Source organism: Asparagus officinalis, chromosome 8 (genome assembly GCF_001876935.1).
Source record: "Asparagus officinalis chromosome 8, Aspof.V1, whole genome shotgun sequence".
NCBI lineage: Eukaryota > Viridiplantae > Streptophyta > Magnoliopsida > Asparagales > Asparagaceae > Asparagus > Asparagus officinalis.
In genome coordinates this window covers 14,493,531-14,509,200 of record NC_033801.1, presented here as the reverse complement: position 1 = coordinate 14,509,200, position 15,670 = coordinate 14,493,531, and the positions used below count along the sequence as shown (strand labels likewise).

General features: G+C 37.5%; 2 protein-coding genes across 4 annotated transcripts; one reads left to right on the top strand and one right to left on the bottom strand.

The window, feature by feature from the left end:
- Positions 1–2,966, top strand: LOC109820375 (glucan endo-1,3-beta-glucosidase 11-like). Of its 2 annotated transcripts, none has more exons than XM_020386502.1 (3): positions 1–144; positions 347–1,386; positions 2,512–2,966. In XM_020386502.1, the coding sequence occupies exons 1-3, from the start codon at positions 93–95 to the stop codon at positions 2,596–2,598; spliced, it is 1,179 nt and encodes a 392-aa protein (XP_020242091.1). In that variant the 5' UTR covers positions 1–92; the 3' UTR covers positions 2,599–2,966. The 2 variants fall into 2 exon arrangements, with proteins under 2 accessions (XP_020242091.1, XP_020242092.1); XM_020386503.1 differs by lacking the exon at positions 2,512–2,966 and adding an exon at positions 1,944–2,503.
- On the bottom strand, positions 13,546–15,340 carry LOC109822386. Of its 2 annotated transcripts, XM_020388580.1 has the most exons (5): positions 15,081–15,340; positions 14,873–14,987; positions 14,669–14,786; positions 14,004–14,586; positions 13,546–13,908 (listed from the first exon to the last, which is right to left on the bottom strand). In XM_020388580.1, the coding sequence occupies exons 1-5, from the start codon at positions 15,179–15,181 to the stop codon at positions 13,902–13,904; spliced, it is 924 nt and encodes a 307-aa protein (XP_020244169.1). In that variant the 5' UTR covers positions 15,182–15,340; the 3' UTR covers positions 13,546–13,901. The 2 variants fall into 2 exon arrangements, with proteins under 2 accessions (XP_020244169.1, XP_020244168.1); XM_020388579.1 differs by having other exon boundaries at positions 13,546–14,586; positions 15,081–15,339.

The window sequence follows — 15,670 nt, the reverse complement described above, 5'->3', positions numbered from 1 at the left end:
TCAGAATTTTTCTCTCAAGAGTCCACAGCAGGCTCGACTACTCGCAAGGGGGGAAAAAGGGGGGAAAAATTAAAAATTAAAAATTAAAAAAAATGGGTCGTTTCTCAATCTTGCGGTTGATCGTCCTATGCTCTCTTTGTCTCGGTATGTAAGAATTTAGCTTGTTTTGATTCATGGGTATTAATCCTTTCAATTAGCTGAAACCCCCATTTTTGGATCCCTAGGGTTTTATTTTTTATTTTTGCATTAAACCTGATTAGTTCTGTTTACTGCCCAATTAGAGTTATTCTTAAATAAGTTGATAAATTGAATTGATATATATAAGCAATTTGTTGCTGTTGTGCAGACCTTGGCTTTGTCCAAGCATTTACAGGAACTTATGGCATAAATTATGGGCAAATCTCCGATAACATCCCCGGGCCCGAAAACGTAGTTAAGCTTCTAAAAGCAGCAAAGATTAAAAATGTTAGAATTTTTGATTCAAATCACACTGTTATAGAGGCATTCAAAGGGTCTGGGCTTGAGCTAATTGTAGGTCTCAGCAATGAACATGTGAAAGATATGAATGCAAGTGAAGACAAGGCTTTAGACTGGGTTGAGGATAATGTTCAGCAGTTTTTGCCCGAAACCCCTATAAGAGGAATTGCTATAGGAAATGAAGTTTTGGGGGGTTCCGATCAAGAACTGGAACAGGCTTTAGTGGGCGCCGTTAAAAATGTTTATCGAGCTCTTGATAGGCTTCACTTGACGAATCTTGTTCAGGTCCTGACGTCACACTCTCAGAATGTGTTTGCTAGTTCTTATCCTCCATCGTCTTGTGTTTTCAATGAGAATATTGTTCAATATATGAAGCCACTGTTGGAATTCTTTACAAAGATTGGGTCTCCATTCAATATCAATGTGTATCCGTTTATAGCATATAAGGGTGATTCTGCGAATATTGATATTAATTACGCATTGTTCCAGTCAGACTCGGGAATTTATGATGAGAAATCGGATTTGCATTATGACAATATGTTTGATGCAACGGTGGATGCGGCTTATTTTGCTTTACAGGATGCAGGGTATGAGCAAATGGAAGTGATTGTTACTGAGACTGGTTGGGCTTCAAGCGGTGATGAAGATGAGGCGGGAGCTACGGTTCAGAATGCTAGGACATATAATTTCAATCTGAGGAAAAGGCTTGCAAAGCGAAGAGGGACTCCGCATAGACCGAAAATTGTGATGAAGGCATATATTTTTGCGTTGTTTAATGAGGACTTGAAGTCTGGCCCTGGTTCTGAGAGGCATTATGGATTGTATAAACCAGATGGAACCATTGCTTATGATATTGGATTTCCCAGTTTGAAGAAGTCACATGCATCTTTATCTCTCTTGTCCATTAAGGTAATCAATTCAATTTATCTCCCTTCTTTTCTGTTTTATATATGTTATTGAGTCATAGTAATTGTCCTCTCTTTTTACCACATGCATGCATGATGTCATAACTTTTTTTTCCCTTTTTTCTATATGGCACTTAGGTTACAAAGTTAAGTAAAACTAAAAATTTAGTGAACATAGAACTTGTACTCCGTGTGTACTCTTTAAGACTAAACTTTGAAGTTAGCCTTAAAGCTACAAGTCTAACTTCGAAGTTTTCAGCATAGCTTTCTGCTTGGCTGCAACCTTAGAAGTTCATGTTTGTTATGCAAAAGTTTGAAAAATGTGGAAGGTATTAATTCGTACTAAAAAGTTTGTTTCAACCTACCAGAGTACATAGTGGCAACCATAGTGTCATTTTCACCATCCCTCTCGACCTTCGTGTCACAAATGTGCATGAGCAGGCATTTCCAAACATTCATCTAGCAGTTGTAAAATGAACAACATAAAGTAACAGACGATCCTTTTTTTGAGAAACTTTCTAACTATGTGATCTCTCACCCATAACCATTTATTATATGCAGATTAATATGCATTGCTGCTCACAACAAGTATAACGGTATGAACTAACTAAAATTTTCTCTGAACTATTAGGTCATACCAATCCATATATGTTAGCACATGTACTATATATGATTTGTACACCTTGAGCTATTACTGACACTTAGCATGTATCGCTTCTCTTTGATCTTCAGTGTGTACCTTAGCATTCAACTGAGTGGTACCATTTAAATCCTGAAAAAATTATCTCGATAACTGATTGATTGTCAATCCTGTCACTATGGTTGCATTTATGTGTGTTCTTGGCTCTGTAAATTCCACATAAAGGTGCTAACAGTAGACTTTGAGTCCAATCCTACACATGCAAAATCAGTTAAAGTATTCATATACCAATACTATATGTTGATCTTGATTTACTGAAATTCAAATGCATAGAATGACAAACCCATTCTTTGGCAATCATGAAATACATCAGAAGGTGAAGGCTAAAATCCACTGGGCTTTACTTTCCAAATTCTCAGTTGACCACAATCCCAGCTTCTATATATATGCTCTTTAAATGCTCTTTCTTTAATTGTCTTACGCTTGCAGCATATTTATGCTCAAGGTGGGTTGGGGCCTTATACGAACGTTCTTATTGCTTGTACCACTGTCCTTCTTCTGGTTCTGATAAGATAGGTGACATGAATTGGAGGCTTCGGCATATTAGTTACTAGTTCATAAGCAAGAATTTTGCTGCATAGCAGCGATATGGAGTGCGTTCCCGCAATGCAGTATTCACATCTTCTCAGACTTCTTCTGGGTATGGTGGTTTATAATTATTCATTATTTGCTGGTTATTTCACTTCAGCAACACGATTAATAGTGTTCCATATAAACTAAAAGTTATTGTCTACTATTAGTTTCAACTTGCATGATAGCATAGGTGCCCACCTTAATTTTTTGTTACTGCTGGGCTTTTCATGTAAATAGGCGGAAAGTTGTATCTGAATTTTTTGTTGTTAAAAGGTATTATGAACTTTTATTCTAGCAAACAATTATCCTCTTACTCTATTGATGTTGTCATCTGTGAACAATGTTCTTACCCGAAAATGTGGTAGACCGCAATATCCAGATTGACTTTATAATGTTTTAGTTCATATAAGCTGGGATAAAATTCAGATCAATTTCCACTAAGATGTGATCTTGGCATCATTTTTCCTGCGATCTCTAACAACTTTTTCAAAAAAAAAAAAATTAGCGGAGGTCCTGAATGCCATTATCATGCATAGCTCTGTGCATCATTCTTGTTTCATTACATTAAATTATAACCTGGTTATGACTGAGATAAAAACTATGGTACCAAAAGGGCTTTAGTTTGAACTCAATGATGTAATTACCAATATTTCTTCATAGGCACATTCTCTACATGGCCAATCCATCTTCCACTGTTCTATCAGTGTTGATGAAATTATCGTCCATGACATTAAAGACTAAAGAGGATAGTTGATATTAGTTTGCTTGAAAATTGGTCTCAATTCATGTTGTGATACTTAGATATGTAGCATCCCATGAAAAATTTGGATATATATTATCACAGATGACAATATTATGCAGATAATTCAAGTGCAGTTGTTACCAAGATACATTTATGCATTTATATAAAACATTAACACACTATTAACTGGATCATTGACTAAACATTCAACCTAAAGAGAATGTTTGAGATAACCTCCCTATTTTGGCCTACAGGCAGATACCTTCCTTCTGTTCAAAAAAGTAATTTGATCATGATGCCCTTGTATTTCTACTTGTGGGCTGAGTATCGTCTTAAATTTCTATATCTCAAAGGAATTTATTGACTTCATTTATTTGCCAAAACAAGATACAACAGGTTGGCTATTTTTACAATATGCAAATATTCCTCGAAAATAAACTGTGTAGCTGTTAACTGTGAAGAAAACTATTAAAATAAGAACCTGAATCTGAATGGGAGCTCACTGAGCATGCAAATATGATCTTATATCATATATTAGTAAAGTTTTTCCATTTTTTGGTTTATCTCCATTAAGCTACAAAATAAACTTGTTTAGCAGCTCTTAAACTTGTGTAACTTGATGCATTTTCTTGTATCAATGATAGTCATTATCTAGTGTCCCTGTCATTTCTTATCAGTGGTGTGTTTCTTGAGAAAAGAAAGTGATGACTTCTTGTTGCTCCAATTTTGCTCTCTTTTTAGAAATTTGTTATTGACTTGTTAGTTTCTGATTGATTAAATCTTCTGGTTCTTTTTCACAAGTGATTATCCTGCTTAGTACCTTCCATACTTGGATTAATTGGAGATTTTAGGGAACCAAACGGCAATTTTCAAAAGCAACTATCCTGTTTCTTGGCCTTGGCTTCTCCTTGTTGTGTTTACACATTCCTTTACGTTTGCTGTTTCACATTTGGTGTAGACTTTAGAAGCAATTACATCACATCTATTATAATTTCAGACCTTTCTTCATATGCACGAAAACGGTAATAGTTCAACTTTCCACGAGAAGTCAGTTCCTTCTCTGGGTTTTTTTTCATATTGGATTGAAATTATGCATCAAATTTTTGACCCTGGGAGCGCTCCTTAGGGATCATTTTTGTCACCTACATCAGTTTAAGGGGTTTTTCCGTTTGGTCCAAATATCTCTTATTACAGGACTATTCCGTCTGAAAAGGAGACTAGCATGGTTTTTCCGAGTCAAATTTGAAGACATTTTCCTCTAGTCTTAGGTTTGTTCTCGGAGAGCTTTTGAGAGTCTCATGATCTCATCCTTTCTTTCCTTTGTGCCTTCTTTGGCTACATGCATGAGATCATTTATGAAATTTTATTATTTCCATATTAAACTAACATTAACGTCTACATTATACTTGGTTTGAATGTTTCATACTTTAATATATTATCATCAGGTGTCGATCTTTTAGCTTAGTGTGCGTGTTACGCTGCCCGCTTGTCATCCGTCTTCTATATGCTACATATTTTACATGCATGCCGGTGCATTACGGTGTCTAATGTAAAACTTTAAGAAGAAAGGTGGGGGGAAAATGATATTTTAATATCTATACTTCATCGTTAGGTAGGTTTTTGAATCAGATTGATTGTCTGTTATCTGTTAATTTTCCTGGTTGATTGTCTGTTATCTGTTCATTTTCCTGTCTGTTTCTGGTGTACAAATGAACGATAGCCAATAACTTGGTAGTCCAAACGAATTGTTTGGACATTTATTTAGATGCCAAAATGGAACTGAAACTCTCATCGAGTTGGATCCAAATGTGACGTTCTCCGAATATGGAGCAAATAAAAAGTTCAAAAGTAGATTATATGATAATGTATACAATGTGCGTTTAGCTACGTACGTTACGATAAATTGCTGTAAGATTAAAATATAAAATTAACAATTGCACTATGGAATAATTGAGCTGTGACTTTGAAAATTAACTTCAATTGGGTGGCTGTACAGCTGTCTTTAGGGCCAGAATGCAGTTCTAACCAGAAGAAGAAGAGGTTCGGTCCAAACTCGTCGTGTCGAAATTTGATTTCTTTGTTTAGGTACATATCAGATTTACTAGGTTTGGTCCAATTTTGTAGCTAGTGAAGAAGTGGCGAGAGAAGTTTAGGAATTAGCCAGGCAGACTGGCAGTCGACCGCGAATCAGCGGCGGTCGACTGCGAACATGCACAGGAGAGCAAGAGGTTCTGGAGCTGAAGGCGGTTGACCATGGCAGTCGACCGTGCGGACCCTGTAGGCGTTTTAACTCTTGGGAATTGGTTCGGTCGACCGTCACGGTCGACTGTGGGTTTCCTGTAATCAATTTATTCTTTGTCGGGGGTGTTCGGTCGACCGTCGCGGTCGACCGTCACGGTCGACCGCGTACCCTGCCCCGTGGACGTAGGCAACTTGCCGAACCACGTTAAACTCGTTGTCTTGATGTGGTATTGTGTTTGCCTTATTAATTGTGATTTATCTCTTATTCTTGTTCATGTCGCTTTGAGGCTTCCGCCGCCCACAACAGCTAGACCGTAACTTCAGAGTTTGTGATTTAGCTTTTGCATTTATACGCTATCTCGGATCATGATTCCAGATTTATAAACCCGTGATCATCCATCTCGAACGCATGCATGGCTATATATTTTTAATCAAACGATTTCTAAGACCTTCACTCTCAACACTCGATTTAGGTGCCCGAATTCAGTCTGTGAAAATTGTAATTATTGGATATGGGCCGATTGACGATCATAGGAGTCAAATCCGTAAGGAATGATAATTCAAATTTAAAAAATATGGCAGAGAGACCATAATGATGAAGGGTGAGATTACAATCATTAGGTCATAATTCACAATGATATATAAAAGACCCCGCGCACGTTCTCTATCTGGGCCTGTTTGTTTCGCAAAAAATTGCAGAAAGTGGGGAAAAAATAAATAAATTTGATGTTTTTCTCTATTTTTTTATGTTTGGTTCGTCAAAATTAGGAAAGAAAGTGAGGGAGAAATGAGTTGTCACCATATTATTAGATGAGATGAGTAATATTTGATGTTTTCCTTCACTTTCTTTATTTTTTGTTCTTTCTTGTGTTTGGTTCATTCTTAAAACTAAGAAAATAAATGAGAGAAAATAAGCTGTCATTATATTATTGGATGATGTGACCCATACTTAGGAAAATCAATTTCCTTGTTTTTTTTGGAGGAAAGAGATGGAAGAAAATTTTAATGAGATGTGATGAGTTGCACCATATTATTGGATGATGTGAGCAATTTTTAAAGATGGTAGAAAATGAAGGAAAGTTGGGTGAGCTGAGTTAGATGAGTTGATTGATGTGACTCATTTCTTGTATTTAGTTTATTTTTAAAAGTAAGAAATGAGATGTGATGAGATGAGTTGTCACAATATTATTGGGGGGAAGTGGAGAAAATGAAGGAAAGTGAGTTAAAGAAAGTGGGGAAAAGTGAAAAAGTGATGGAAAGTGAGTTTTGGATTCTGGGGGAAACGAAAATTATTGTTTGTCTGGTCGTGTCAATCCTACAACCTAATTGGTGCGTGCTAGACTCGACGAACCGAAAACTAATTGCGTCCTCATCGATCTCGATCCTCATTTTCCAGTCCAAAAGAGTTCAAAATAGAATTTGCAAGTGAAGATATGTAATTATTCTTTTCGACACCGGGCTGGCTCCAACGTTAGTATCACATTTTGTGCATCACAAGTCACAGTCCACTTCCAACCCTTCATATTGTCCCTAGATCACGTTTCTTCTGCCTCTGGTCATTTTACATCTACTTCGCGTCACGGCTGAACATAAAGGAATTTTTCAATATTAGACCCTTAAATATTTAATGCGCTGAAATTAGTCTCGAAAGTGCTATTAAGCTCTCAATTATTATTATAAGCTGTTTCAAATTAATCCCCTCCAATCAAGGGTAGCACTACCAGGGTATAAGACTTGGGAAACCCCATTGACAGCCTAAATTTCAAAATATCGAATATTGTAAGGGACTAATATCTATATTTCAAAGTAAAAAGTCATATGAACCCGAATCAAACCCGCCAATCCACGCTATCTGCAGTCTAAGGCTGTGTTTGGTTTGAGGTGAAGTGAAAGAAAAGAAAATGAAATGGAAAAGGAAAAGAAAGAAAAAGAAAAAGAAAAAGAAAAAGAAAAAGAAAAAGAAATAAGAGTTTTGTATATGTTTGGTTAGAACGAAACTTGAAGAAAGAAATTTGAAGGAAAATACATAAAAATAAGATAGAAAAAACCATTAACTTACCCTTATATATAAAAATTATACTAAACCCCATGAACTTTCAGTGTTTTGCAATAAACTTTGAAAGTCCATGAACTTTTTGGAATTACAGAAAACTCCCATAAACTTTTTCAATTTTGTAGATAACCCCCATACATTAGAACCAAAAATAGCATAAAGAGGCATTTTGAAAGTCCATGGGGGTTTAGTATAATTTACCTAAAAGATCATAAGGGGTTTCTAGAAAAGTTGTTGGGCGTTTAGTGTGATTATGAAAATTCATGGGGGTTTCCTATAAAGCACTGAAAGTTTATGGGTGTTTAGTATAATGTACCATAATATATCCTATAAAGAGAGTTCTGTACATGATTTTTTTTTCATGTGTATAGTGTACTTAAACCTACATAAATGCCCTAGTTGGACCACTGAATATAATGGTCTTAGCCCTGGTGGGGCCCACACTCAATCAATGGATGATTTTTCTTCTCAACGCGTTGGGTAGTGGCATCGAGTTAGCGGGGGTTGTCAGCACAGGGGGTAGTGGCATCGAGTTAGCGCCTTAACGGGAGTTGTGCTTGACCGGCCGCGACAAAATTTTCCCCAACTTTCACTAGCTTCAGAGGAAGAAATTGAGAATGAAAATTCAAAGCCTTATTTTCTTCTCTGATTCTCATTTTCATTTTCTTCTTATCTTTCCATCAAACCAAACAATACAAATCTATTTTCTTTTTCTTTTTCTTTTCTTTTCCATTGTTTTCAGTCAAACCAAACAGGGCCTAAGTCAAATTTCGCCCAAAAATCTCATTTCACACACGGTCCCCGCTCACACGCATGCCAAAAACGTAGGAGGAGAATTCAGCGTAAAATATTTTGTATCCCAAACTCCACCGCATTTCCACAGAAAAATGCCCCAAGTCATTAACATGGATTTAGGTAGGTTAACTGCCACCTAATAATCTATCAACATAAAGGAAAATTAAATATCCCAACAGTTGATCTGACCAAAGAAAACTTACCTCAGCTTTGGTTATAAATATAGGCATAACCATAGGGGATTTGAGAGGAGCGACCTGAGGAACACACAACTGCAGGGATAAAAATGGCCGGAACTTGGTTTCTGATCGCTTTCGTCGCAGTCACGAGCGTGGTGGTGGCACAAGCAGCTACTAACCATGTCGTTGGAGGCAGTATCGGATGGACGGTCACCCAGAGCGCTTCTGCCTACTCTCAGTGGGCTTCTACTCAGACCTTTGCCGTCGGCGACACCCTCAGTAAGAAACTTTTCATAGGAGTTAGTTGCACATGTACCTCTTGCGATAACCTTGCTTTCTAATTCTCTCCCTGTAGTTTCATTGTTGAAGATGAACTGGTCTGGGTTAAACTTTTTTTTAACGCTTTTACCCTTGGTGAAATTTTGGCAAATATTACCCCTATATGAAATTAGTGAGCCTATGAGGGTTAAAAAAGTTAAAAAAAAGCTAGGGGGTCTATCTGCAGGAATGAAACGACATATGTGGTAAGTTCAAAACAGCGATGCATAGGGCGTTTGTGCAATTAACCTTTTTCATGCATAATTATATAAGAGAAAACAAGGGCTGTTGTATCCCTCCAAACTTTTGCTTGGTGTGTCGCTGTTGTGATCTAGACTGCACCAGCCACAAGTATGCGAAGGACACCACCTCTCGTTTACTCATGATGTAAATATTTGTGGTTGCGATTGTTAGCTTACAAGAAAACTTGGATGCAGCGTTCAACTTTGCGGCGGGAAGGCATAACGTGATCGAGGTGCCAAAGGCGAGCTTTGATGCTTGCACGGCGAAGAACCAGATAGGAACCGAACCTCGACCGACCGTAGCCACAGCTCACATGTCGACCGGGGTGCTGGAGGTTTTAAAAACCGTTCCAGGAGAAGAACGCCCGGGGGGGGGGTGCGTGTTGGCATTTGTTATAGCTATATCTGTGGCTTCCCAGCCACTGTTCCTTCGGGCAGAAGCATTCGCAGCATCGATGTGGGCTCTGCTGGCTCCGGCTCCTCGTCTGGCCCTGCAGCATCACCTGGTGGTCCACCAAGCAGCGCTGCTCCATCCTCGTTGATTTCTTCAGGCTACTTGAGAAACTCGGCAGTGGCTGTTCTTCTGTCAGCCACCGCTGCTTTCTTGATGTAGACAGATGCTTCATGTACACCATTTTTGTGATACTTTGGGAGTGACGAGTGTGTTAGTTTATGGCGGTATCTCAGCTGGTATATTGGATTTATATTGTATTCGTAGAGACTGCGGTATGCAAATAAAACTTTTCGTTCTATTTCCATGGATACTGTGTTCGTATAAAATGACAGTGTTCTGTTGTATCTCCACTTATGATTTAATGACACCAAGGTTGACTAATTGAACAGCATCTGGCATAGGTGAGTCCTAAAAGAGAAGCCAAAAGGCAAAAAAGAAAGGATTTAGATCCTCTCCACTACAAAAAATTAGTGGAGAGACCACTACTTTTAATCTCAAGCGTTGATTATTTAGTAGGCGGTTATGATACAATCTAAATTAATCTCAAGCGTTGATTATTTAGTAGGCGGTTATGATACAATCTAAATCTAACACTTACCATACCCCCGTGTATTGCACTCATTCATAATTTGCACTAAAAGAAAAAATCATAACCATTAACTAGATAATCAATGATTGTGATTATGTAGTGGTCCCTCCACTATTTTTTTTTGTAGTGGAAAGGATCCGAATCCAAAAAGAAAATATCAAGCTGCCATAAGCAGAGAAAGTATCCAATGAATCTCATATAGGAAATAGACTACAGCCTCACAGGGCCGATTACCTTCACAAGTGACAAGACAAAGTATGTATCTTGTTCTACGGTCTGGATGTATCATTTCCCAATGACCAGATATACTGGATACTTTCTTTTGCAAGTAGACCAAAGAAAACACTCATCACATATGATTCAACGTTGCAAAAGCAGCGTGAGAAAAATACTCAGCGTTGATGATTCCAGTTTGCAGGCAATCAACCATCACCGAAGTTTTTATATGGCTTCTCGTAACCCTCCTATTCGTGAAAATGCTGTCATAACCAAGTTTATGTCTAACAAAGATACACTAGAAGTTCAAGCAACTAGGAAACCTGATTCAATAAAAAGTCGACAGCGAAGCATATCAGCCTCAAGTGACTCTATGAAAAGTATACGTTCAATCACATGGAAGTATATCAATCTCATAGGCCTATTGTACAACAATATTCAAGAAAATAAAAACGCGCAAGTGCAGAGATAGTCTTTATATTTGAATAATAACGCGCAAGTGCAAGAGATAGTCTTTATATTCAAGAAAATAAAAACGCGCAAGTGCAGAGATAGTCTTATGTCTCTCCAGCGAGAAATTCTCAGTGAGACGCGGTCTACTACTTCATGTTATTCATATTCTTGTAATCTGGAACATTGAAAGCATTTGTTTTATGTTATTCATATTCTTAAAAATATTTTAAGGTCTTGACAGACCAACGCCAAAATACTCTCTTAAAATAAAAGGGACTTAAATCATGTTTAATCAGAAAAAAAAACTACAAAAAGTAGTGCAATGATGTAGGAATCGGTTCAGGATGGGGTGAGTTCGAGGTCGAATTGTCCCGTAAGTATTGGAAATGAACCACTATAACATAGCACAAAGGGTGTATGATTTATGGAAGTTAGAAGTCCTCTAAGAAAAGATAAAGTTCCATGGAGGTCACCTTCTTTATGTAGCTGAAATTCAGTTTGTATTTCAGGCGATAACAAGACCTAGAAAACAAGAATGCTAATAGGAGACAAGAATACTGATATGTCATGAACAAGACAAGCTGAAAAAAAAAAAAAAAAAAAAAAAAAAAAAAAAAAAGCTGAAAAAAAAAAAAAAAAAAAAGAAAAAAGATAAAACCTGAATGATATAAAATTGCAAATTCTGATTTTATGCCAGTAAAGGTATCCGAAAGTCCAATACAGTATCAGGCCTAATACAAGCCTGAAAGCCCTTCTATATTATTAATCTATTTTTTTGTTCTTTTGAAAAGGATACGGATACACGATAATGGGCACTGGCACCAACGTGCATTGCACATGGATACATGAGTCAGTTTCAAGCATCCGTGCTTAATGAGGCAGAAAGAATGATAAATATACAGAACCACATGAAAAAATGTAACATAGAAGACAAATAATGATTTGCAAAACAAGATAACAGGTCATTCTGATGAGATAATTGGAATGCATTTCAAGCACTCATATTGTGCATGGAGCATCGTAAACCTTCAGCAGGATAATACAGAATATAGAGGCATTGCAAGTCTGAAGGATCAAAATCCTTTGGGTTGTGATCAGTAGAGATAAAGGATATCGAACAACAGTAGCTGAGGATGCAACTGCAGAAGATCTACAGAGATAAAGAATCGTATCCACCTGTTACGCTGCTACCTTCTCAGATAATAGTGCTAACAAAGAACATATACGAGTTTATCAAGCATAAATAGTTAGCATGCTAAACGTGCAGGGCAATCTCAAAGCCAAATGGATGTAACGGCTAGGGAAGAGAGAAACAATGATCGAACTGTGATTTCAATTACGGTGGAGGATTTCAATCTCACATGACTGTTTAACAAGACCACTAATAGAGCTTTCATTCTTTATATATAATATCTTTTGAATAGGGCAGCTTGCCCTATTCTTCGCTCAAAGATATCTTGTACACAAAAATTTATTTTGCTTAAATACACAAAAAACTTATGTTATTTATAGAGATGCATAAAATTTCACAATTGATATAAAAAATCCAGAAAACAACTCTCTTCAGCTAACAATGTAAATTCAATATCTTGTACACGGTCTAGCTTACAACACAGTGGACATGTCATCATGATATGTTACGTGGTAAGAAAGGATTACAAATTAACAATAATATTATTTAAGCAAAAGATATCATGTATGCATGGACAAGTAATAAGGCAGTTAAGTTTCCAAATGTTCTAAAGTGTTTGTCACAGAAGCCTCCCCAAAACACAACAGAGGAACACACATTTAACTTAAGTACGCGTATAAAAATAGCCAATATGTCTATGAGATCCAGAAAGAAGCTTCCATTGGGCAGCACCCTAAAATAAATATCTGACATATTCCCTAGGTTGTATCATATCATCATCATTTTATGATTTTCTGGTGTAATTAGACTTCTAAGAGAATTATACAATTCCAACGTATTTCAAAATTCCAAAAATATAAGTAACACTACTAAAATCAAACCAAATATCATTCTTTACCTTTTGTGCTATCTAATTAGATAAGTAAACAAACCACGATGTTAGTAACCAAATTGAATACAGTATGACATCTGGTCGGGTTAGTTGATCATTGGTCACTGTATTTACCACAGAATTGGACTTTGATACTTGTATTTTAATTGCTTAGATGTAATTCAATACTAATTGGATCACTAGTCACTTAAACGCTATTTATCAAGTTGAGTTTTATGTTTTCATTTATTTTTAAGCAATATAACTTATTCAATATGTTGCAAGTTAATATAGTCAAAAAAATGCCAAATGCAGCCTAATTACCCAATACAAGTTGTCAAATACGTTACAAATTTTCATTTTCATAAGTGATCAAGATATTACACACAAGCACAACTCTGTTATATCAAATGATCAAACTTTATTTGTTCCACGACAGCAGAATCTGTTATGTTAATTAACGAAAATATTAGAAGTGATTAAATATCCAATTAGTATTTAATTACATGACCAGTCATAACGTCCAATTAGCTAATAAATACAGTGGCTACTAATCGAATTAACCCCATCTTGTCAATAATTTTGCCAATCAGAATATATTCCGATTTCAAAACTATCTCTTGACAATTGAATACATCACAATTTCTTACAAATAATTTATCCCAAGAATTCAAATCAACTAGCTATTTACACTTAAATTTCATCCTACTGCATTATACAGGAAGAAACAACGGAAAGGAATCACAAATAACATACCTAGAAGGTGCCAATCTGATGACAGTTTGATGAATAAAACAAGCAAATACATGTGATTCCTCTTTATTTGACGCTCCCATTACATTGAGTAGCAGAGGGTCAAGCGACCAATGGAACACATTTTTCTTATCATAAGCATTGACGTGTTACATTGCCTTCCTCCTCCGAGCTCCATTTACTTGAACAGGATTCTAGAGGCTCATCGCTAGTTTCTACATGGATAAGATAAAAGCCTTTATCCTTTGAATACACAATCGAACTCTCAAAGTTTACAGCCCCTATTCCTCTAGAAGACGGGTCAGGATACCTGCTTCCATTACCCGAACTACTCGATCCCACGTCCTCAAATTCACGACTCCAAACACTTTCAGCATCCAATGATGAAGGCGAAAATTGCCCCAATCGCAATGATAAATCACATCCACCATCACTTGGGTTCACAATCGAATTTGCATCTATAGCACTCTTAGCATTGTCACTTCCAATAAAATCGTGCATTACATGACTTGCAAGCAAATCTTGAGGGTTTGTTTCAAATGGATTGGAGGTCTCTTTAGGCTGCCCATTGCTATAACACAAGGGATACGTACGAGCTCTATCTTGAGGGTTTGTTTCAGATGGATTGGAGGTCTCTTTAAGCTGCCCATTGCTATAACACAAGGGATAAGTAAGAGCTTTATCTCGGTAATTCAGCAAAAAATCCATCGAAGGAATAGAACTACTCTCATTTCCAAAATTACTAAATCCATTGCTAGCTATTAAAGCCGAATACCACAAAGACAAGGATAGATGCTGAGCTCCCTTATTCACCGAGCTCAGGTAGCACTCCGGATTATTATGCCGCTGGCTTCTTGATGCTCTTCGGGGAATACAACCCAAATTCAGCGCCGCTAGCGAAAGCAAACTATAATTAATAATGGGAAAAAAAAATGCAAACTAGAAATGGGTAATTGATCAAGAAATGTTGGGTACCTTCAATGCACGGCTGAAGCAGATCCCCTTCGGTCTGGGTGCTGTCGTCCCTGCGAATAATTGTGTCAATGGCTTCGTTGGTACGATCCCAGAGGGTGTCCAGATCCATGTACTCGGCCTGTGATCATAAATTATCATCAAATTCCAACTCTTTTAAGTTGAAAACATAGTGTTGGAGAATCAAGCGGTGAATATTAAGAAGACCTCGGAGTTGGCTTTTGAGTACATGATCTCCTCGGCTTTCAGGACGACAAGGGGGAGCTTTTCAAGCCACTCGCCGTTCTTTCGGGTTGCTGGGTTGTGGGCATCGTTGGCTAATCTGAGTGAATGAATCAAAACAATGAAAACCCAAATGGGAAATTAATTGATAACCTCTCCTTTAACCAGGAAAATAAATAAAAAATAAAAAAACCTGAAGATCTCTTGGATGAGGGATCCTCTAACGGGTTGGTGACGATCACTGTGCCAAGCTCGGCGAACGCACTCGTACGGTCTCGGCCCTGGCCTCGGCATCGCTAGCAAAAACACTTGAATTTTTTTTTTTTGGTGCTATTATTATTAATGAGTAGCAGTGTAGGGGGTAAGTGGTAGATGAAATGACGGATGGGGGGCTTTAAGGCGAGATCGAGGGTGAAGGGTGGGGGAGAGAGACAGGGAGAATCTGAGGGCGGGGGAGCTCTATCGATGTGGTTGTCTTTGCTGCCCTTTGGCCCCTCTCAAAGACACGAGAGAAAGGTTTTACATGAATCTTTGGACGCCTCAAACGTACCTCGATTTTTCTGAGGACAAAATCATACCTAGGGCTAAGCATGGTTCAGTCCAGGCCGAATAAACCTACCGAACCAACTGAAAAATAGCAATTCTGGTCGGTATTTTGGACAACTCGGTTTGAATCGGGTTGATAAGTTTTCAAGCAAAACCGCTCGAACCGACCGCATATAAGTCATTCACATATTTTCTTAACACGTACCCGATAGAAACCCATACCCATTCTCATCTTCT